This window comes from Nothobranchius furzeri, chromosome 4 (assembly GCF_043380555.1).
Source record: "Nothobranchius furzeri strain GRZ-AD chromosome 4, NfurGRZ-RIMD1, whole genome shotgun sequence".
Taxonomy (NCBI): Eukaryota; Metazoa; Chordata; class Actinopteri; order Cyprinodontiformes; family Nothobranchiidae; genus Nothobranchius; species Nothobranchius furzeri.
In genome coordinates this window covers 4,027,681-4,052,538 of record NC_091744.1, presented here as the reverse complement: position 1 = coordinate 4,052,538, position 24,858 = coordinate 4,027,681, and the positions used below count along the sequence as shown (strand labels likewise).

At 41.4% G+C, this 24,858-nt stretch overlaps 1 protein-coding gene across 1 annotated transcript; it reads right to left on the bottom strand.

Moving 5' to 3' along the window:
* Nucleotides 1-167: 167 nt before the first annotated feature.
* Nucleotides 168-18,826, bottom strand: slc24a2 (solute carrier family 24 member 2). The gene is made up of 9 exons (XM_015967915.3): nt 17,758-18,826; nt 6,842-6,871; nt 6,572-6,683; nt 6,386-6,469; nt 4,447-4,526; nt 4,180-4,317; nt 2,867-2,956; nt 1,113-1,279; nt 168-554 (listed from the first exon to the last, which is right to left on the bottom strand). The coding sequence occupies exons 1-9, from the start codon at nt 18,676-18,678 to the stop codon at nt 305-307; spliced, it is 1,872 nt and encodes a 623-aa protein (XP_015823401.1). The 5' UTR covers nt 18,679-18,826; the 3' UTR covers nt 168-304.
* Nucleotides 18,827-24,858: the final 6,032 nt, after the last annotated feature.

Genomic DNA, 24,858 nt, shown 5'->3' with positions numbered 1-24,858 from the left:
ACATGGTGCAAAGAAAGACTGCTCATTGGGCAGTGTGAAGTCAAAAGTATAGGCCTGCATGTCTCTGTCAGATATTGTGATGCAATAGCTTGGTCCTGCAACCATGAGTGCTGCTTCACCTCCATCAACAATGTGTGTGTGTGTGTGTGTGTGTGTGTGTGTGTGTGTGTGTGTGTGTGTGTGTGTGTGTGCGCGCGTGTGCGTGTGTAGGGTTCAGTATCATGAGCACATGAGACAGTTAACAGGCAGTTTCCTATTGCACTCTCATTAATAGATTTCATGTCATTTGATGGGAGTCCTTCTCTCAGACGGTGACAGGACACACAATAATTTTATCCTCCAGCATGACGCTGATGATCAGGAAGACGAAGTAGAGCAGAAACATTAGTAAGCCCAGGAACTTGCTCATTTTCCACTTGCAAATCGCGATGGATATGATGACAAAGAGGAGCATGAGGAAGAGGAGGACGATGGCACAGAAAAGGCCGTTGCTGCTCACCTCCACAGACTTGAAGTCATTGATGATGTTGTAAATGAGCCATGGGAATGGGAGGCTGCGGAGACAGGAGACTCAGTAAAATAATTCTATGAGGAGTGACAGACTTTTGAAGCTGGGGTGTGTAGTTTAAAATGCTTTTAAGTAACTTTAAAATTTGACTATCTGACCCTGTTCTATGATATAAAGTAGGTCATCTTTCATACTTAAAACTTCCCATAAGTCCCTCCCTGGCCCTTACGGGAAAACAAATAATTGACGTGAGTCTAGAGTGTTGACCAACAGAGTTGTGTGTCTACAAGAGGGAGCTGTCAATCATCGAGAATCACCCAGCATGCACTGTGGGGTGACACACTGACGCACAGTCAGCTTAGCACACCAACCTAGCTTGAATGCTAACAAGATGGGTGAGTCTATACGACCGCTTGACATAGATCTGACAGACGTAGAGTTTCACAGTTTATTTTCTATCAGAAGCTAAAGCAGGAGATAGGTGTAGGAGACCATTCACATGATCAGCCTGCATGAAAAAGTCAGTGACCAATTTATAATCAGCAATAATTATTTAAACAAATATTTTCTGTGTCCCACACCTTTAATTTACCAGTAGACTCACCCCACAGTGATATCAAAGATGTTGGATCCTACTGAACTGGACACAGCCATGTCACCGAGGCCTTTGCGTGCAACAATCACACTTGTGATCAGGTCGGGGATTGAGGTACCAGCTGCTAATATGGTCAAACCCATGATCTCCTCAGTGATCCAGAAAGTCTCTCCGACCTACGATGAGGCAGAGTTCAGAAATGTATTTCAATCAGAAAAAATGTTTGTAGTCAGTGCTCAGAAAAAAAAAGTATCCCTTGTTTGATTTGCACAGTTAACCTGAAAGCATTTGCATTAATGCTCATTTTGACTGAACTATATGAGTTCAGTTGTATGAATTGTTAATGGTGGTGTGCATCAAGGCTTTGACACATCCACATCATTTCTAACAATTGTCTGAAAACATTGTTGTTGCTATCCACTCACCGTAAACATCCTTAAAACATCATTTTTAGGCCTGCTGTTGGATTTGTCCATTGAGATTTACCGGTTCACTCGTTGGTAGATGAAGGAAACTTATTTGAGAATTATCCATGGTTGTTTAAATGCAACTTTTTCAAAAAATTTTAAATCATTTTCTTGAGCCAGTATTTGCTAAAATGATCCTTTACATGGTTATTGAAATGTCACATGGACCCCACCTCTCCCTGTGGCCAGAATACTGCACTTGCAACTTCAGAATGTCCGGACTGTTCCCTGTTAGCAATAGTAATTGGAACTAATATGCTGGTGCTAGATTCTGCTTCCAGCCCATGTTTCTTGCATGTTTTAGATCATGAACACAGCTGATTTGTTTGATTAAGTGATGAATCGCTCCAGTAGAACCTAATGAAGGCTGAGACATTTCAGCTGTTAGATAAAAAGACAAATGCGCCGTGAGGAGAAGAGTTTCACTTTCGGTTTTGAGACAGTGAATTAATAATGGACTGTAGGGGGTGCTAAAAGCAAACTAAACTACCCATGGTGCTTTTAAAATATCAGCCGGCAAAGCCGACTGGTGTCCGCCCAGGACGATCAGCAAAGAGAAATTGGTTTCCTCCACCCAAGGAAGCGAGGGACCGCCGTCCCGCCGTAAAGGTAGGCCACCACATGTAGTACTTCAGTTGCATCCAATGATCAAGTCCAGCAGGAATTTCTTATTAAACTGAAGTTTAAAATATTTGTGTGATCTGGTGGAGCAAATGTTTGCATGGAATTTAAGAGACTGGAGTTATTTTTTAGATTGCAGCAGTACACTAGTGTGTTGGCTGTGTATTAAAAAGATGTTAGCTTATCAGTACTGAGGGACTTTGTTTCTCCAAACAGAGGCTGTTCCGGAAGCTCCCTACAATGGGTTTGATAGTAATGACTCATACACACTTCAACATTCATCTAAAAATGAAACACAACAATCAAATGGTAAATGGTAAATGGCCTGTATTTGATATAGCGCCTTCTAGAGTCCTAGAACCCCCCAAGGCGCTTTACAACACAATCGGTCATTCACCCATTCACACACACATTCACACACTGGTGGGGATGAGCTACAATGTAGCCACAGCTGCCCTGGGGCGCACTGACAGAGGCGAGGCTGCCGAGCACTGGCACCACCGGTCCCTCCGACCACCACCAGCAGGCAACGTGGGTTAAGTGTCTTGCCCAAGGACACAGCGACAGCGACAGACTGAGCGGTACTCGAACCTGCAACCTTCCGATTACGGGGCGAGCACTTAACTCCTGTGCCACCGTCAACCATGTTGTGAACCGTGTGTGTTTGTGACGTACCTGGTGAGCCCACCACACCATCAGGTAGGAGAAGAAGGCAATCCAACTGATCGACCCGAGGAAAGTGATGGGAAAGAATTTTTCAGAGCTCTGGAAAGAATAAAAAGTAGCTTTCTTAGTTACACAATCAATCTTTAGCTTCACCTCAGGTAAGGAATTTATACTCCAGTAAAATTCTCACAAGTCACCAAGGATATTTGATGTTGCCCATTTGGATCCAAAAGGCCTAAAACTTTGATTGTTTTACAAATAATCTTAAATATTTAAATACTATGCTAATTCAGATTTCAGCAAAACAGAAGCAGCCTACCAAAATAAAAGCAGGGTTTAGAGAGTCCCTCTCTAACATCTTTGAGTCCATTTAAAGTAACAACAGATAGTTTTTTAAACTTTAATCTAGAGCTTCAACATTGATCTTAGCTGTAATGCCAGTGATTAGCATTTTCAGTTCGTCGATTGTTAATAAAAAGCACAAGAAGAAGAAAAAAAAGAAGTTTGCTTTTTAGTTGGCATGACAAGTAAATGAATAATGTCTTTGGAGGCAAAGCAAAGAGCTAAAACCAGAATAAACATTGGCGTGGCCTGCGCTAGTTTGAGGGATTTTGTAGGACTGATGGTGACCTGGATTTGTTGTTACTGGACTTGTAAGTAATAACATTTTTTTGTCCAACAGTGTGGATCTTTTTACTTCGTGGTTTATTTTAGCATTAGTTAGCTCATTTTTGTGTTAGCTCATTGTTAGTTCTAGCTACCGCAGAGGTGTTTATGACAGTTGTAATTCCACTTTCAACCATGAGAGTGGAGGACCAGGAAACTGCTCTGTGTTACTTTAACAGAAAGCCTGTGTGAGTCAATTTAGCCATGGGTCATTGATTAAAGTGCAGAAAAGAACCCATCAAGGAACATTACAGACTCTCACAATGTTACCATCAAAGAGACTAAGGTGTTAGGTAGGGGATCCAATCTCCTGACTTTTATTTTGATATGCTGCTTTCATTTCAGCCCTGCTGAAAAAATACCCAGCATATGTTGTGTTTTGTGTGCTGGCATGCTAGTCCAGCATGGGAGGCTGGTAATATTTAAGCTTGACACAAAAAATCTGAGTTAAACATTTAAGATTGAACTCCTGATATCAGTTTTTAACATTTTGTTTACCTTTATGCTCAAACCTTTATAGCATCATTTCTCAAATAAATACCATACCAAGTTTATTTATAAAGCACATGGTATGGTATGGTATGGTATGGTATCACATTAATAATAAACAGTAATACATTAATAAAGAGCAAATGTGTGTGCTGGTGTGTGTTCACCTCTTTCCTGACATCGGGCAGCGTGAGCCACAGCGGTAGGACAATGGGCAGGATGACGAGGTACGTCAGCTGTTTCCTGGGGGTGTCAGGCCAGGCAAGACTCAGAGGCTGGTCTTCATCCTCCTCCTCCTCCTCACCCTGAATAAATTACATACATTTTTTTGTCAGCTAATGTTTTTCCCTCTTACCAGAATGTACTCCGGTACATTTGATTATGGAAAAGGAGCTTCTAAAATTAAAAAGGAAGGATGCACATAAAACCCACACCTGGTTTCCTCCTGCGGCGCCGTTCATCGGTGGTGTGACCTCCACCTCCACCTTTGAACTATTGTGGATCTTTTTCTCAACTAAGGAAAAATATCAAAACAAAGAAACTGTGAAAGTTTGTAGAAAAAAATGTTAAACAATTAGGCTGCTCAAAGGCAACCGATTAAGTCAAGATGATTTTTCCTCTTTCCTTTTTCATCTCATTACTGATAAGATAAAAAACAGGTAAATAACATGAAAAAAGTGAAACAAAAAATCACAATAAGAAGTGCATTTGATTGCACTTCATGCAATTTTCCAGATTTGACCAAAACTGTTATATTTCCTGTATTTCTCAATATCAAATTATCCTAATTTAAAACACTGTCTTGAAAAGAGGCAAACAATATAGATTCCTTTAATTTATGTGAGGCCTTTAATTATTATTCTCCTTATGGGCCTTTATAAATATTTTCAAGTGGTGCTCGCTGCAGAACCACAAAGGCGGAGCTGCACCAGAAGGTGGAGCTGCACCAGAGTAAGCCCCGCCCATTCCAGAGTCGGCCCCGCCCATTCCATCAGAGTCAGTCCAATTCCTTCCAGTTGTCAGACTTGATAGCATTCTGGAACCAAAGAGGGTGTTATAGCTAATATCATCTAAAATGCAAGATTGAGGACGGAGTTGAGAGGTTAACTGAACCGTTTTTGTAAAGGTTCCATATAATTAAAAATCTAAATTTTGTAACTTTTTACCGTGTTATATTGTAATTTCCTCATAAGAAACACGCCAAAGCCATTTTTGGCCTCATTCGTGCATTTTCCTCCCATCTCCGCTTCAATTTTAGTCTCCTCCCCCAAAGCGGGTCTGGTCTTGGTTCTCAAATCTGGATATTCTGTGAATTTTCTGACAAATTATTTCTGAAATGACTTCTACTGAGACACCGGCGAAAAACCCTCCATCCCATCTACAGAGACACACTGGATGGCACAATTACATGTGACGCCACTTGCTTTTATCAGTGAAGTGGTTGTGGAGTCCGATTCACATGCAGCTTTGCGCAGGTTCGCCTCCCACTAGCGGAAGTATAAAGGTAGTTTAAAACCCTTTTTCTTCTTTTCTAGCTACACTTGCCAGTACTATGTTTACAACGATTTATTGGTATACCATTTACAATATAATGACTAACGTGTTTGTTTTTTTATTTATTCGTTTATTTAGCCAGTGTGAGTCCATTTGTGAGCAGAGTTTCAACTAAAATGCTGTTTAGGATCGACCAAATTCAAAGAAGTTTTAGAGACATAAATATTTTGCAGAAAATAAACATTACAACTAAAATATAAACAAATTAAATGTTTCAGCTGGCTAAATAGATTGCTGCCGACCCCACCGAGAGCCGAACCAGCATCAGCTGAGGGGGAAGTAAAATTTCAGGCAGACGATCTTGCCACCGGACTACCAGAACCCACAAAACTTTGAGCAGTAAATACTGTAAATGACGCTTTTGTCAGAGCGGCTGTTTGCAGATATTTACTAAAAGAAACCTTTTCATGTCGGGATATATTCAGGCTTTGCCATGTAGCAAGTTATATTTATCTTGTTTAATTGGAGCATAGAACATAGCATTAACAATTGTAAACTAGTAACAGCCGTAATTCATGTGGGTCAGGTTGGTTTGTGATATAGTTGAAAAAGAAAAACAGAAGAAGTCAGTGGGCTGGGCTGAGTTTGCGTGAATGGGCGGGGCTGACTCTGGTGCAGCTCCACCTTCTGGTGCAGCTCCGCCTTTGTAGTTCTGCAGCGAGCACCCTCTCAATATTTTTGGTGAATATAATTTGGAATGTATAAGTCAACCTAATATTTTAAAATGAAACACTTCTATTATTGGTGAGGCGTCAATTAATAATTGATCAATAATCACTTTTTTCATAGATTTATCATTTCTGTTTTGTCGTTACACACCTACACCGTTGGCACTCATAGCATCTTCTTTACACTTCTTCTTGGCCATTTTGTGAAGGATTGACGCTTTCTCTTTGAATCGTCCTGCAGAAGCAGACGCAATCCAGCAGGAGGGCATGTGACATTGTGCACAAGGATTGTTTTTCATAACACTGAAACAATCTGCAGAGGCTTTATGTGTTATACCTTCATTACTGAGGGGGTCCAGTGTGTGGATCATGAGCTGGAAGATGCTGTTTCTCATCAGTGAGTTGTGTAAAGAAGCACAACTGCCTTCCCTCTGCAGCCTCGGCTTGGCCTGTCACAAAGCAAAACTCTAAATATTCAAACACTTCATTTAACCTCTGTAGCTGTTATTTTCTTTATGTCATTTAAGTTAAATCCTAATTTTCTGGAAACAGATATAAAGAAATAACAGCAAAGATGTCTATGTTATACATAATGCAAAAAACTCACCGTCAACTTGTTCTCATCATCTTCAGGTACCTTTCAAAGAGAAACAGAAAAAAATGTTTAGGAAATGAGCTTTTTTATATGAACCCAGCAGGACAATCATCTGTATATTTCTGTTTGTGTTTGTGTCCGAGAGCTGCAGGTTTCTGGGGTTTTGTGTGAGCAGACTGGGCTGTATGGTTGGGATAGACCATAGATGAAATATGAAGCAATGTGCAGTTTACTGAGAAGGGAAAAATGGAAGAAACCATTGTTAGGCACCAATACTGATTTTAAAAAAAAAAGGAAAAAAAAGACTCAAGTAAAAAAGTTGGAAAATAGGAAATGTTGCTTGGATTTAACTCAGTCACAAGAAACTATGCAACAATTTTAAGAAAATTTCCTAAATCGGATTTTTTATTTGTTCAAAGAGGTAAGGTCAGCAGCGATCAAGTAAAGTGATTAAAATCTACTAATTAATTGTCTTTCAACTATTAAGGATGCAATAAACTCTAATCTGAAAATCTGGATCTGACGTGAATGCAGTCCACTCAGTGAAAACCGTATCAACAAGTGTCCTTCATGTACAGAGGCTGTACACATCTCATTAATGCCCTTATAAAACAGCACAGTGAGTTACATAATCTATCTCTGTTAAAAGGTTTTTGTTATACTCAGGGTGTAACGGAGTGCACACTGCACGGTCACGCCAGTGAGGTGAAACTACCGGAGCACGGGTCATGCACTCCGCAATAGAGGAGCGCATCACACATGAATAAAAAAGGAATTACAAGACAAAATGAACGGACAGGAATGATGGCGTGTTAATTACATTAATTTGGTGGCTCCACTTTGACAATGTTTCTGTGGCCATGCGTGTCATACTCTGGCACAATCTGTCCTGTCTCTCCACTCTCTGTTCAGTCCTGTGTCTCCACAACACATTCTCACTCCCAGCGCGGCAAAAGCAAACACTTGGTCAGCCACCCTCTGCCTCAGACCCCTGACGCCAAAAGTGTCCTTTTTCGTTACTTATGTGCGAAAAGGTGTTTTTCCCTTTTCTAACTGCAGATCCCAATGCAGCGTAAACTGACGTGATGGGATATCCGCTGATGCGGCACCGAACCAGCTCGTTTAACCGCACCTAAACCTTAATGTTTCACTATTTATAACCTTCCCCTCACCCTCATCCTAACCTTAACCCTCTTGCTACCTAAAACGTTACTCTCACTGTGATCAAGCGTCTGTTTCTCGTGCATTCTGACTGTGAATTTTCGTATTTGCCGCCCAGGGGAACGTTAGAACATACCATCTGGCGAGGGGGAGGTTACACATACCCTCTACTTTTAACCTCCACCGTGGTATATGAAACCTCCCCCTCGCGTTGGCTCGGTCCAAACCCGACCAATGACGAGACGGCTCCCTTCATAGAGCCAGCTTTTAGAGCGATCGACACATCACTAACGTGTTCGCTGCAAGATGGTTAAGGTTAGGATAGGGGTGAGGGGAAGGTTAAATAAGAGGATAAGGTTAGGGTGAGGTACAATGAGGTTGTTTGGTGCCCTGGCTGCGGACATCCCTTCACGTCAGTTTTACGCTGCATTGGGATCTGCAATCAGAAAAGGGTAAACCCCCTTTTCGCACATAAGTAACGAAAAAGGGCACTTTTGGCGTCAGGGTTCTGAGGCGGAGGGTGGCCGACCAAGCGTTTGTTTTTGACGCGCTGGGAGTGAGAATGTGTCTCGTCTGCCAATCACTGAAGACCCCAGCTCCTTTAGTTTTTAAACCCTCCCAGTTCTGTGTTCCTCATCCGTTCATTGTTTCAATGTCTCGTGTGCTCTTCATTAAAGCCTTTTTGTAATTATTCCTGACTGCCTTTCCCCTGCCTTTTGGATCCTCACCTCAACCACTCAACTCGCCCACGCTTGTGACAGTGCGCAGGACCCAGCTGCATGGCGGGCATGAACAATCAGTGATCTGCCACTCTCTGCTAACAATAAACCCCAGTAGCCTACACTTAGAGTCCATATAAATGATGTAATATAGGTAGAAAATTGATCTTTTATTAGACTCCCCTTGGGTGTGTAAGATCTGGGCTTCTAGGGGAGCGTGTCACCCTTTCAGGGGAGCCGAGCTCCCCTTAGCTCCCCCGTAATTCAAACCCTGGTTATACTCAGAATTCAAGACAACATTTTCATCAAAACAAACAAATAGAAAAAAGAAGCATTCATCCTATATCAGCACCTTTACATTAACCAGCAGAAGAAAATATCAGGGATTTTGGCATTTTTTGCAGTGTTTCTCATTTTATGAATGCATCAGCTTTTAATGGAGGTCATTCAAGCTTTCCAAAGATTTGTATTTTGTCAAGAACCATTGTTAGCACAAATAAATCATAGGAATGTTCCTACGTTTTGAGCCCAGCTTGCATAATCAAAATTTGAAAACAGTCCTAAAGATAAATTTGTGCTTAAATCGAATTACAAATGTAACCATTCTATAAATAATGAGAAAAATTAGTGACAGCAAAAACATTTGTGCAAAAAATTCTTTAACTGTAATAATTGTAAACATTTAATGAACATACTGTATATAGAAAAGAAGAAATCATGTGTTTCTTAAAATATCATATACAGATTCAAATGTTCTATTTTCTAAAGCTTTGTCTCCTGATAAAAAAAATATTGCGTCGGCATGTTGTTTTATTTATCAGATGTTTAAATGTCTCGTTAAACGTGAGACCAGAAGCAAGAGTTTCCCCAAATAATCATTTAATGCGAAGTTATTAAAGAAAACTTCTAATTTGAAAGAAATAAAGCAGGTCTGATTTATCTAATTAAAAAAAACCTGTTTTGACAGTTCAAGCATGGTTTCTACAACAACCAATAATAATAAGCCATTTAGCTCAGAAACATGAATGGAAGCAAGTATGTTTTATAAATGCCTCATAAATCTGTTCAATAGTAATTTTTTTTACATTCGCCTACATTTGAAGGTTGGAGACTTTTAAATAATCCTTAGATCAGCATCTTCCACATTAATCTGAAAATTTCTCCTCAGTTATTTTTAAAAATGCAGCATGTTGCATGATGAAACGTTTGTGGGACTGTTGTGAGAACATGAATTATGAACAGCATAAAGGCATGTTGCTTCCTCTGCAAGGTGTTTGAAAATATATGCACAGGTTGACCATCTGTTTTATTGTGTTTGGGGTCATCAGGTGAGTGAAGAGGTACAACCTGAACAGGTTTCTATAAAAAGGCCAGATTTATAACCACAGATCTTAATAGCAGCACCAATCACCACCCTATGCAAAAAATGTGTTGACATGTGAAGCGTGACCTTGTGTAATTTATCAGTGCTAAATAAAATGAAGCATTACTGTCACATCTCAAGCCGTTAAAAAAGTAGCAAATAATTAACATTAAACAGAAAACTTGCATTTGTGACCAATAGTGTGTGGTGATGATGCACAGTGATGATAGGTTGCATTAGAACAATCTTCCAACAAAGTTTCAGCATGACTGGTAACATCCCAGTGACATTTGGAGTAATTAAGAGTTTCCTATAACAAACCTGCATAAACATCACATACATGTATCACTGACATGTTGCTGTATAAAAAGCAGAATGAACCAGCATGTCTGACAAAGGCCAAAAAAGTGTGTATGGTTGTTCGTTTTCATGCGTCCCCGTGATGGACATGAGACTTGTCCAGGGTGTCCCCTGCCACTCGTCCATGATGACTTCTGGATGTGAATTATGAGAGCAATAGCGACAACTATGCCTGACTCTGGTTTATAAGGCTATCATTAGTTTCTGATTAGTCTCTGATCAGATGATCATTCCATAAAAATATAACTAAGATAATTATTATTTCATTTTATTTTATTTTATTAGTGAAAAGCTGATGGTGAGGACCCAGAAAAATATCAGATTTTATTTATTGCTGCTTGGTGCATTTATGAACCATATCAAAATTAGATTTTTGAATCTCAGCTGAGCCGACTGTGCTGAAAATGACTCAACTCCATTGATATGTTGATGTATCTGTACCTATAATTAAAAATGATCACAGCAGTAATAAAAAACAGTATTTCTCTGATTTTTTCTCACCTCCAAGACCATATGAGCACTCCTGTGGTTAAAAGTGCCGCCCTGGAGTCGACAGATTTAAACAGACTTCTCCCTCATCCCAATTACCGTTATGCCTCTGAGGTGCAATCAGATCAACTTTCTCTCTGTGGGCTCCTCTTTGTCCCATCCACCTGACTGCCAAGCTGTCAGACTTATCCAGGATTAATCCACAGCGATCACCACTTTCAGAATGCTAATTTTAAAGACTGCGTGTGAACTTCTGCAGTCCTCCCAGGTAACAGTGTTGTCAAACGGCTCTCACCGACATCTGTCAGCAACTCATCTTTACCTCCACATAGGAACAAATGAACAGATCAAACAATTTCTTAAGGCACTTCTGGAATCACTGATGAAACGTCCCACTCACTAGGGCAGTGTGGATGCTTTTTGTTGCAATGATAAAGAATGCATTAGCGTTTTAGTTGGAAATGACCCGAATATTTGAGTTTGCAGAAAGAACGCTTTGCAGTGTGTTGGACTGTGTTTGCTGTCGTCACTGCAGGTAAGCAGTTGATGAGGGGATAAAAGAGGATTGCTGACTTTACTGCCATCATAAAGCAAACCTGCAGGTGTCTTTGTCATCTCCTCCAACACGGCCTACCTCAGAAAGTAAAACACAAGCTCTCCAGTATATCAGTAGTTTGGTGCAAAAAAAAAAAAAAAGTTCAGACAGCAAAGAAGCATGCAGACTTTACATAAGGGTCAATCTGCTGATTCCTCTTTCCCCCAGGGAGCATCCTATTATTAGTGGCTCTAATGGGATTGGAGAGAATTAACCTTGGGGATTATTTAGCAGCTACTGACACATGAGGCCAAGGCAGCTGGACATCAAGTGCGGGACGGCAGCAGAAGAAAAGCTGCTCTTGAGGCTGAAGTGAGACAAGTCAAAGAAAAGCTGATTCCCAGATGAGATGTATGTGTCGACAGCACTGATTCTAACAAAGAAATGTGTTTAAATAAAAATGTAAATCAATAGGGAAAATCCAAGATGGCAGAAGATGTTTGGGAATCATGGTTGAAGCTCCTGACCAGTTTCCTTAGCAAAAGTGGCTTTTAGCCGGAACTTTATACCATCCTCGATGCCTCATTTTGGGTCCGACATGCGTTGTGGTCCCTTAACAGCTAAATAAAAAGGCAACAAATGCTAAAACAAACAAGAGTACTCGCGCTGCAGCCTAGGAAGTAGATGTATCCTCTGGGCGGTTCGTAACCATGGCAGTTTTGACTCATTTGGATCGGCCAACAACAGATTCTATCCCTAACATGTCTGACATGATGAATCTGAAAGATGACATAATCAGGGCATTAAAGTCTGAAATCTCTGACATGTTTGAATTTGAACTGAAAGATGCTGGGGTTGACAATTTCACCTTTAATAAGGGAGTGCTGCGTGCACTGAGAACTGAGATAAGGAACACTTCTTCAAGACTGCGAGAAGAACCTGACTTGATTCTGACTTTTTTTTTCTTTTTTTTTTTGTTTAACAGAGCTCTGGGGCTGGTTGTATTCTGGGCTGCGTCTTTGCTGGACACCAGGAAGGTTTTGCTGACGAAATAGCAGCAAATCTGATTTTATTCTGTTCTGTTTGCTCTCTTTTCTTTGTTGTGGCAGATTGCATTTGGACCGTAAAGCCTGATTTACACGCCATCTCGAATGTGGAGTCCTGCACATGCATTGACGGAGATGCTTTCTCTTCTTCGTCTGCTGGGGAGTGTTGCAAAGCTCCCACCTGGACAAGGCATAGGGCTTTTCTGGGGTATCCTGCCACCATTACAGTCACGTACCTGGTCCAAAATAGTATGTTTACTATTGTGCTTACATCATTTTAATGTATTTCAAAGACTTTTTTTTAAACACAGATACATTCGTGCCATATTTCCATCCACAAATAAAATGCTTGCTGCATACATTTGTATTCCTTCAGTCACGGGTGCGGGTAAACATTCGTATTTTCAGACAATTTCCACGAGGCATTCTTCAGTCTGTTCTGTGTCTGCCCCTAAATAGCTTTTGAGTTTGAGGGGGCAACGGCGGTGCTGTTGATGAATTTAAAAGAAGCCCAATCCCAAGCTAAAGATCTTCGTCACTTTCGACGGATAGTAAAAAAGTTAGGCATGTTTCCATCAGCCTCTTCAAGCCCGTTGGAGAGCCCTTGCGCCAAAGTATAATGGCTCTCTGTACCCACACAGATGGAGAAGTACACATTAGGCTTTACTGATATGCTATTGTTGTTAGGCCAAGAGAGGTTTTAATTTATTTTGTAATTTTGTCTTGGGAGCTCGGTTGGATGTTGTTTGTTCTTGGTCTGTATGATTGGCTGACTGAGGTTCACAACTGCCTCTTTGTCATGTTCTGTGTCCCTTTGTTCCCCAGCCCCTCCAGTTCCCACTCCAGGTTCTCCTTTTGCGTTTCATAGCGCCCTCATGTGTCCTTTGTCTGCATCTCATTTATGTGTCTCTTTGTGTTCCTCATGTGTCCCCTGGTCTTCAGCCTTCCAAATATATCTCTCAGGTCCTGTGTTCCTTTAGTCTTCTCCATTCACCCCTCTGCAGTGTTTATAGTTTCAGCTTTTCATTTCGTTAGTCACTTTTATATGTTTTGTCCCACCAGTCTTTGTAGTTCTCCTTCCCTTTAGAATATTAGTTATGTGGTTGCTTTTCTTGTTTTTAGGCTTTTTCTTAGGTCATGTGAGTTCGCTCCCTGATTAAGTATTGCTTTCACCTGGTCCTCTCCCCACACACCTGCAGCTCATCTGCCTCCCATCATGCCCCAGTTTATTTAAGCCCTGTCTTGTCTCAGTGTCTTGTCGGTCCATTGTTGTTTGTTCAGTGTTGTTTTGGTGCTCTGTGTGAGCTTCCTGTCCCGTGCCCAGTTTGTGCTCAAAGTGGGCTTTGGTTCTCATGTTCTGGATTTTTGGATTTTGGCTCTCTGCCTTTTTTTTTTTTTAAATTTAATTCTGTTTATCCTACAATAAAAGGATTTTTTTCTTCACATCCACTCCTGCCTCGTGTCATCCTGGGTTCTGCATTTTGGGTTCTAACATCCCTCCAAAACGTGACACTACTAGAGGAAGCCTCATTTTGGTGGGTAGAATCAGTCAGCGGCAGCTTCTCAAATGCGCAATTCATCATCAGTCTGGACGCAGTAGGGTAAACATCTTCTCTCACTGCATCTTAGAAATGCAATGCTTCAGCTGCGGCAGTGCAAGCATAGACTGCTTTGAGGAGCACACAGCAGTCTCGGTGAGAGAGCAGGAAACAAAGTGCTTCATATCAAAGCCTCCAAAAGCAGCACTGTTCACAGCTGCTTTAATTTACTAAGGAGAACACCACAGACTTGATTTCTCCATTCTCAGCTAATCCCATCAATGTTCAGACAGTTAAGATCTGGAATCAGTTTAAATGGTTTTTGGCTTCATTGGATAATCATTTACTGCTCTTGTGTCGAAGAACCATATATTTATTCCTCCTGTGTCTGATGAGGTCTTTAATGAGTGGGCCACTAAAGGTATCTTCTCTAGATGACTTATACATTGATGGTATATTTGCCTCCTTTGAACAACTGGTGGCCAGATTTCGTAACCATTTAGGTATTTACAAATGTGACATGTTGTCAAATCTAACTCTGTGTTTTCCCTTGTGCCCATATTTACTTGATTAGATCTTGAGCTCTTGGACATCAACCAAGAAAATTTTGAGTAAACTCTATACCCAGCTCAGTTCACATCATCGGACCAGTTTGGGCGTTTTAAAGCAGAAATGGGAGCTAGACCTGAGTAATGGATTATCAGAGGAGACCTGGCACAAGGTTCCACAGAATATCCATTGATCCTCGATCTGTGTGAGTGTTATTCAGTTCAAAGTGGTGCACCGTTTACATTGGTCCAAAGATAGAATATTTAAAATTAAGCTAGACTTGGACTGAAGTTGGACCCAACTTGTTTTATGTTGCAAGAAATCACCTACCACACTTCTTCATGTTCTAGTCCGGCCCAAAACTACAGTCATTCTTGATGTACCCTCCACCGTTTGTAAGACTACTGTGCCCTAAGACCCTTTGTCTGCTTTGTTTTGTTGTGGCCGCCGTGGAAGCTTCTTTGGAAGTGGGGGACATAATTAACAGTAATTATTTGACCCACAGTGACTGAAGTTTCAACAGCTGTCACAATTCTAGAAGTGAAACTTGAAATGACTTGAAATTAAAATAAAAAAATGCATTTTTTTCTTTCAAAATAATTGAAAGTTTTGTTGTTTTCTACAATAAATAAAATGTTTTACATTAATAAAATAATTTTCTTTCCATTTAAACACCTAAGTAGCTGGATGATGCAGAACAACACATGTGATGATGAGATTACATTCTAACAAATGAAAGGCTGAATTTACTTAATCAACTTATGTTCACTGATTTCTCTAAATGTAGTTGCTCATAATGAAAAGAACAATGCCCATCCATCCATTAATTTTCATCCGCATATCCAGGGTCGGGCCGTGGGGGCAGCAGCATAAGCAGAGAGGCACAGACTTCCCATTCTCCAGTCTCTTGGGCCAGCTCTTCTGCAGGAATCCCAAGGCGTTCCCTGGCCAGCACAAAAACATAGTCTCTCCAGCTTGTACTGGGTCTCCTCCTGGTTGGACGTGCCCAGAAAACCTCACCAGGGAGGCATTCTAACCAGATACCCGAGCCACCTCAAATGGCTTCTTTCAATAAAAAGCAATGTATATAACGATTTATAACAATGTATATTACTCTTTACGTTGAAGAAGAAACAATCTTTTATATAGGGCCTTTCAAGATAAAAATCTAGATAAAAAATCAAATAGAAGCAGTTAGGTTTAGTGGAACCAGTTGATATAACTTGGTTGGGTAAATTCAACATTTCCTTTCTTACAGTGTAGCTTCTAATATTTGCATCACATGGGATTATAGATCAACAGATTTGATGAAACTGCATATAAATAATATAAGATCAGCAATAAATAAGAAATTCTGCTGCTTTTGAGCTTCTTTACTGTCAATCTAATCCCAAAGTGTATAATCACAGAACCATCAGCTCTCAAAGTTAATCTCCAGATTAAAATCTCCCTTTATTCACACTTGGCTGAGTGAAGTAATTAAATAGTCATCCTGACTGTGATACACATGAATGAAAAGAAAATAAAGAAACATAAATCATTTTTTAAAGTTGGAAAATTGTATTTTTGACATTTTGGGGTTTCTATCAAAGCTAAACGAAACTAATTTTACCAACCAACTGCTTAAGGTCAAATGTTCCAAAAATATGCTTCATTTAAAAAAAAAAAAAACAACCACCCAGATTTTACACCACCAAGTCAGTTAGAGAATTTTTCCAATCTCCAAATAAGAAAGAAGGCATAATATAAAGTTTAGTTACAGCTCAACTGTTTTTTCATCAGGTTATGAACCAATTTAACCAGTATTGTGGTTGATGGTTAACAATTCCATACTGCTTCATATGGGTCACAATCAGGGGTTATTAGCATTAACATGTAACAGGGCATGACCACAAGCTTGAGTTGATGCTGATCATTTTGTGTATTAATGGGAAAATCCCCGCCTAGGTATAAATATTGCTAAAAGGCATCTGCTATTTTAAAAAGAAGTGACAACAATAACACATGAATGCATTTACTACTGTAGCATAAGACAATATACGGAAAGATAAAAGCAGAGCTAGCCTGCACTTACTTGCACTTTGCTGGAGTCATGGAGACATGACATCACTACAACAGGATTGGATTTTTGTGTTATTCCTGGGCTAAAGTAGCGTTAGTGATATGTCAATTTGTGCAAAATTAGCAATGAAACCAATGCTTTGCTGTATGTTTGCCATAAAATTGGTAAATACTACAAGCCTCCAAAGCCAATGTCTGAGTGTGGAAATGAAACTAAGAAGATTTACTCTTGGTTGTGTTTTGTTTCTTAGAACTGTTGATGACTTGATTTGAAGGTCACTTTGGTGTTTTTTCTTATGCTTTCCAAGCAAAGCTCAGCTGCATGTCAAAAACAAACACTGCAAACAAAAACTCTGGGAAAAGGGAATTTTCTCAACAACAAGACAAGTTCTTCCTACATTTATAAAGTGTTTCAAAGAGACAATAAAGCACAACTTCCTCCACTGGTCATAATGTGCCTCCTTACAAAGTTCCTCTGCATTTAAAATTCAAACTAATGGCAGTGATCCCATACCCATGCATCATCTCTCATGTTGCAGAACTTCAACAACAACTTGGCTGATCGCCAGTTTGTTTAAAAAAATTATTCATTCTAATATGAAGTTGAAAATGGTATATTTTCATCTACGAATGACAAACTACTTTTATTCCTGAAATTCTTTACCCTAAAATTCTCCACTGTTCTAATCCTGTTTAATTGAGGACATTGACCCAGAACGGTTACATCACTTCAATCCCAAGAGCCTTAGTGGACTTGGGTCTGAGAAAGGTCACTAAAAGTAGAAACTGAAGAGGCCAGTTCACAGACTTTGAACATGGAGAGATGGCAGACATGTCCTGCTGAGCCTTTATGAAGACTATCGCACGGTGTGATCAAATCTAACCCTAACCCACTCTGCTTTACCTCCCTGTTGATTAACAGAAGATACCTGGTATTCTCAGAATAAGTTATGAAATTATCCCTTCATTCCTTTGTTGGCTACAGGTTCAGTGGAATATAAATGTCTGAAAATCTGTAGTGTGAGGTTTGTTTCTGGTGGAGGAGCTGTTCTGTTGACTTCCAAAACTAAATGAAATGAGTAATGGATAGGTGTATGGATCACAGACCTTTGGTGCCTCCTCCAGCCTGTCCACCTGGTTGCTGCCCAGCAGGGTTTTTATGACATATTCAACCTTGGCGTTGTACTTCATAAACGTCACGTAACAGGCGTAGCATGTCAGCAGGCTGGCGCTTTCCATCACCGTGATTTGATTATCCAGAAAGAAATAGATGAGCATGAGCAACCCCACGATGTAAAACGAGACATCTCTGAACAGAGGCCACCAGGTGAGGTTCAGCACCTCTTTGGAGAACAGGGCACACATTCCGATCACAAACAGGATGTTGAAAACAGCTGAGCCCACAATGGTGCCAATACCCACATTACTGTGGGAGATGAAGACCCCTATGACGGAGGTAAAGAGCTCCGGGGCTGAACCACCTGCTGCCATGAAGGTGGCCCCTGCTACATCGTCTGAGATCTCCAGCTTCTCCGTGATGACAGTGAGTGCGGGGACAAAAAACTCATCGCACACGATGGCCAAGGCTATGAACATGTACAACATCCCAAACATATGAAGAATCACATAACCCTGACGTCTGTCCTCCACACTGAAATAATCTGTGGGGTAGTCTCCTTGGTTCATCTCTAAGTGGGCGGACTTCATGGCGACTGGCGTGTCCTCTGGGGCCGCTGAGATGTTGTGTTGTTGCAGGAGAGTTCTTTGGGGTACCGCTGCATCAGCTGAGCCCTCAGCAGATGACTCTGGCTCAGTGACCACCGCTGTGGCCAGTGATAAGGCACTGAGTGTACAAACTGTGCAGACAGCCACCACGCTGACGATGAAGCCTAGAATCCGTCCAGGCCGCAGCTTTCTCTTGACAGCCTGGTAGTGGAACCTGGTTCTGGTGCTGTGGGGATCCAGAAAAGGATCAGAGCAGGAGAAAACTATAATGTCCTGACTTCTTATGGGTAGCATGTAATCCATGGTGTTTGGTGAAGATTATCAGGCGGAGATGAAGCGACTGAAATCCCCCTCCCTAAGGTTGGTGGTGCCGGTGGGGTTTGACAGGCAGCGGCGGTTCACCGTTTGGTTTGCATGCTGCTCCCAGTCCTAAACACCATGGACACGCTGTAGTCTGATCCCAGGATCCAACACGTTCAAAGGCTTCCTCATATTACTCACTGCAAGACAGAAAACACAGATAACTACCATATCAAGTTCTTCTTTGCAAAACAGTTACATTTTGAACCTTATTGGCCTAAAACAGCAGAAGCTAAATTACTGTTATATTACACGCAAAATTTTGAAATACCTCCAACAGCAGCTGACCCTAGCCTTCCCCCCATTAAGTCCGCCCCTGATCCTTAAACCATCATTTTGTTTTCTTTGAAGTATGGAAAGATCAAATCCATGGGAATAAGGGATTCTTTCACAAGACTTTGAGTCATTTTGTTTCAGATTTCCGGTTTCAGTTGTCAACTTTATTATTTTTGCAATAGATGTTAGGTATGGCAGAATAAATAGATGTATAATTTGTTTGTATCCTTTAAAGCAGGGGTATTCAATTCCAGGCCTGGAAGGCTCGTATCCAGTACGTTTTAGTTTTAACTCTGTTTCAACACATCTGGTTTTCATCAGCAGGCAAGTAGGCTTCTGCAGAGCCTGACTAGCTGTTACACAGGTGACTCAACCGCTGAATCATGTTGGAGCAGAGAAACCACTAAAACATACTGGATACCGGAACGCTGGGTGCAGAAATGAATACCTGTGCTTTGAATGAGTCTGTAAATGGTGATTTTGAGACCAGCAACTAGCTTCAATTAATGTCCCCTAAAACAGGTCTGGGATGTTGATGAGGGAACCATCTTGATTCTGTCAGATAGTACATTTGTTTTCTAATTTGTGAAAGGAAAAAAAAGTTTTTAACTGTATTTTTTCTTTCTGTTCTCATTTTTCTTCATCGTTTTCAGTTCATAGTGTCATTTAAAGATGCATTGGCTGCAATAATCTCATTTCAGGTTATTGTGATAACAGGCAGCTTTGCATTTACAATTCATAAAAAAACATGAATATTGGAGTTTCTGATTTTAAAAAGTCCTGTTGTCAAATATCATCAAATGCATCTGAGAACATTTCAAAAGTCAATTAAATCACTTTGCAGCATGAAAACTATATTAACACTTTACAACAGAGGCCCCTTTATTAAAGTTACTTAGTGTATTATTAAGCATTAATGAACTATTTAATAAAGTATTAAAAACAGCTTAACTATTTTAAGTAATGCATTACTAAGCAGGACCCCCCCCCCCCCCCCCCCACCCCTGGCCCTTTATCCTAACTTTAAGTACAGTTAATAGTTAACAATATCAGAAATGTTAATAAAGGGGCCCTTTGTTTATTAATGCTTAATAATACACTAAGTGATGATAATAAAAGAACCCCTATTGTAAAGTGTTGCCAAAACTACCTCAAAGAAAGACAGAAAGAAAGAAAGAAAGAATGAGAAACTCAATTCAGATGGTCAAGGGACAAGATGTTTTAGCTCTGGGTTTATAAGTCAGCGCCTGTTAGAGATTGATGGTGCACGGGTGCACGTGGCATGGCAAACTGGCATGTTAGCAAAGAGACCTTCAACAATCTTTGGTCCCAGATTCAGTTTATGGAGCACCGGGTTTGCTTTCTTTGGTGAAACAAAACCAAAATATAATCTAAGAACATGTCAAGTCCAGGGATCTGGTCTTCATAAGGAAGCGTGACGCTGTATTATTAAATACATCCGTTTCAAAATTATAATTCATTCACAACTGACTTTTAGTTGTTTTTGACATTTGAAAAGTTTTTCTATTGTTTTCTTATTTTGTTTTTGTAAAGTTGACATGAATATCAAACCGTCTTAATCTGTGCTAATTTTATTACATTTAAAATATCCAATTCAGTTTTTTCTGAAAAACAAAACTCCAAAGCATAAAGTAGAAAAGACAATTCAGCTGCTGCGATGTCAGTGATTAAATCAGATTTCTGACAGAATTTGACTTTAGTTATTTGACATTTTATAAAGTGGAAAAGACCAACAGAAAAACAACAACATTATTTTCTATAATTTCTTGATTTTTGAAAGCTTTACTTGTTGTTGCATCTTGTTTGATTGTAGATCTATTTTTAAAAAGTGGTAAAAAATAAGTAAAGGTCTTTTGGTGTTAAATGATGAAGTCATAATAAAGGTATTAACAGCAGTGGTTCTGTTAATGTGACAAAGCTTTGTTCTGCAGAGAACCTTCAGAGGGAGCTCTCCTGCAGCCTGGACATTAGTCAAAGCTCATTAAGAAGCTATTTAATCCCTGAGAAGATATACTTAGATTAACCTGAGGCCCTGCTCATTGGTGCCACTGCACAAAGTCAAAAGGCAGACAGGCAATAAATCAATAAATACAAGCATGAAAAACAAAAGCTGGTTGTGGTATTTAAATGTATTAAAATCAGAAAGGTCAGACATTTTAAAACCTGTTATCTTTGCATCTGACAAAATTTTTTTTGTTTTATTCTGTCTGTCTGTCAATTGTGAACATCAGTATTTCAATGATGTTTTCAAAGTTCATAAGTCTTAAAACACAATATGAAACTGTTTTGTCAGACTGAACCATTAAAGACAACCAGAAAGAAGCCAAATGTTTATTCTCATACCAATCCTGGATGTTTCTCCTTCTGCAGGATGTCCTCCAGCTGGAAGCTCTCACTCAGATCCAGAGCTCCTGGGGAAAATATTCCTGTAAAATGACTCCCAAAGCAGCACAATCCCAAACACCTAGTGTTCAATCTGAAGGTCCCAGCAGCTAATCCAAAGCAGGATTTTCATGTGTGAACAGAGGTGGAGCTCCGGGACACACGCTGAGAATGAGACACTCCCTCTTTCATCGTTCCTCCTTCTTCTGTGTCCTCGTTTTCCTCACTTTTCTGTCCAAGGCTGAAGGTTACCGCTGCATCTAGACCCCAATTTGTTAGGTATAATCCAGCTTCAATAGTCACAAACTAAGAAACATCAGTCTTTTGCATTTTGTGTGCTCAGCTCTTTCTATGAAAACCGTAAAAGTGAATATTATAAGTCTGCAAAAATATTTAAATCGAAAGAAAAAACATTTTATTTTCTGTTTTAATAACAAACTTCAATCATTCAGGCTGGTTGTGCTTTGTGATTTAGTTATAAATAACAAGCTGCTGGAGGTGAGATCATCCTGCCTTCTGTCTTTTATTCGCCACTGGTCTGTAATTGGCTCTGGGTGCAACACCTGCTCTTTGCAACAACGCTGACACATGCTGCTAATTAGGCTCTGTGAAGACTGCATGCACAGATGCACTTAAACAGACACCAGTTCATGCAACCTGTGCATTGTTTGCTGTTAATGACAACATGCAGTGTAATTTGTTAGAATTAAAGGCTGTTATGTTGTTTTGTTTACCAGCAGAATTTAATGAGGAATGAGCAAAAATCAAGACACATCTCAAATTGTGTCAGAATGAGAAAATCCAAAATTCTTAATTTAGTCGGCAATTTTCTGAAGGACTGCAACAACATTTAAAAAGATGGAATTGGTGCAACAAAACTAAAAGCTGTAATAAAATATTCAGGAGCTTTATATTGTTTTGTTATTTATATATTATTTGAAAATTGCTGCAGTAAAGTGAAGAAGGAGGCCTACTCCTCCTTGAACCGTCACCTTATCGTGGTGGAGGAGTCTGAGTGTCCTTATGATCCTAGGAGCTATGTTGTCTGGGGCACTTTGTGCCCCTGGTAGGGTCTCCCATGACAAATTGGTCTAGGTGAAGAGTGAGACAAAGAACAGTTCAGAGGGTCTTTCATGGATGAACTATCAAGGAGTCGGAGTACCTGGCCCGGAGGGTTATCGGGGTCCCACCCTGGAGCCAGGCCTGGGGTTTGGGCCCGTGAGCGAGCGCCTGGTGGCCGGGCTTTTGCCCATGGGGCCCGGCTGGGCCCAACTCAAACCGGATACATGGGCTCATCCAACTGTGGACCCACCACCCGCAGGAGGAACATGAAGGGTCTGGTGCAGTGTGGATCGGGTGGCAGACCGAGGCGGGAGCTTTGGCGGTCTGATCCCTGGACAAGGAAACTGGTTTTTGGGACATGGAACCTGGCCACCTCACTGGCGAGGAAGGAGCGGGAGCTTGTGGCACAGGTTGAGCGGTACCGGCTAGATATTGTCGGACTCACCTCGACACATAGCGTTGGCTCTGGAACCCAAGTCCTTGAAAGGAGTTGGACACTCTCCTTCGCTGGAGTTGCTCCGGGTGAGAGGCGGAGGGCTGGGGCCGGCTTCTTGTTAGCCCCAAGACTCTCTGCCTGTGTGTTGGGGTTTACCCCGGGGGAAGGGAGGGTAGCTTCCCTGCACCTTCAGGTTGGGGAACGGGTCCTGACTGTTGTTTGTGCTCATTGGCCAAATATCAGTTCAGAGCACCCACACTTTTTGGAGTCCCTGGGACAAGTGCTAGATAGTGCTCCATCAGGAGACTCCATTGTCCTGCTGGGGGACTTCAATGCCTACGTGTGGAGGGGGCATGGGAGTTTGCCCAACCAATCCACATGTGTTTTATGCATTTGGAGAAGGCTTATGACCGTGTCCCCAGGGGCACCCTGTGGGGGACGCTCCAGGAGTATGGGGTGGGTGGCTTTCTGTTAAGGGCCATTCAGTCCCTTTACCAGAGGAGCGTGAGTTTGGTCCGCATAGCCGGTAGTAAGTCGGACCCGTTCCCGGTGAGGGTTGGACTCCGCCAGGGCTGCCCTTTGTCACCGGTTCTATTCATTACCTTCATGGACAGAATTTCTAGGCGCAGCCGTGGTGTGGAGTGTGTCGAGTTTGGTGGCAGGAGAATCTCGTCTCTGCTTTTTGCGGATGATGTGGTCCTCCTAGCTTCATCCGGCTCTGACCTTCAGCTCTTGCTGGGTAGGTTCACTGCCGAGTGTGAAGCGACTGGGATGAGGATCAGCACCTCCAAATCTGAGACCATGGTTCTCGACCGGGAAAAGGGTGGCTTGCCAACTCCTGGTCGGGAGAGAGGTCCTACCTCAAGTGGAGGAGATTAAGTATCTCGGGGTCTTGTTCATGAGTGAGGGTAGGAGGGATCGGGAGATCAACAGGCGGATTGGTTCAGCATCTGCAGTGATGCGGACGCTGAGCCGATCTGTCGTGGTGAAGAGGGAGCTGAGCCAGAAAGCCAGGCTCTCGATTTACCAGTCGATCTACGTCCCAATCCCCACCTATGGTCATGAACTTTGGGTAATGACCGAAAGAACGAGATCGTGGATACAAGCGGCTGAGTTTCCTCCGTAGGGTGGCCAGGCTCAGCCTTAGAGATAGGGTGAGGAGCTCGGACATTCAGGAGGGACTCGGAGTAGAACCGCTGCTCCTCCGGATCGAAAGGAGTCAGTTGAGGTGGTTTGGGCATCTGGTCAGGATGCCTCCTGGACGTCTCCTTGGGAAGGTGCTTCAGGCATGTCCTGCCGGCAGGAGGCCCCCGGGTCGACCCAGGACACGTTGGAGAGGTTACATCTCCAATCTGGTCTGGGAATGCCTTGGGGTCCTGCCGGAGGAGCTGGACGGAGGTGGCCGGGGAGAGGACGGTCTGGAGCTCCCTAGTTGGGATGCTGCCCCCGTGACCCGAACCCGGATAAGCAGAGGAAGACGACGACGATGACGAAGTGAACTGATCGCCTTCTGAAAAGGGGCGATTTTACCAATCTATGAAAAACTGCTATACTCTAGCTGCAGTCAACTCTTTGTGAATCTGCACAACATATAATGAGAAAAAAATCCCAGAAAATCACATTGTCTGATTTTTAATTAATCTATTTGCAAATTATGGTGGAAAGTAAATATTCTGTCAATAATTCAATTCCATCTCAATACTTTCTTATTTACCCTTTGTTGGTAACAAAAGAGGTCAAAAAATGTCTGTAAGTCTTTACCAGGTTTTCACATACTGTTGCTGGTATTGACATTCTTTCATGCAGATCTTCTCTAGAACAGTGATGGTTTGAGGCTGTTGCTGGGCAACATGGAGTTTCAACTCCCTCCAAAGATTTTCTATGTGGTTGAGATCTGGAGACTGGCTAGGATACCTTGAAATGCATCTCATGAAGCCACTCCATCA

Coding starts and splice junctions, on each gene's coding strand:
- slc24a2 (XM_015967915.3), bottom strand. CDS start 18,678: ATGGATTACATGCTACCCATAAGAAGTCAGGACATTATAGTTTTCTCC. Junction 4,318..4,446: donor GCGCCGCAGGAGGAAACCAG/GTGTGGGTTTTA, acceptor TAATTTATTCAG/GGTGAGGAGGAGGAGGAGGA. Junction 1,280..2,866: donor TGGTGTGGTGGGCTCACCAG/GTACGTCACAAA, acceptor GCCTCATCGTAG/GTCGGAGAGACTTTCTGGAT.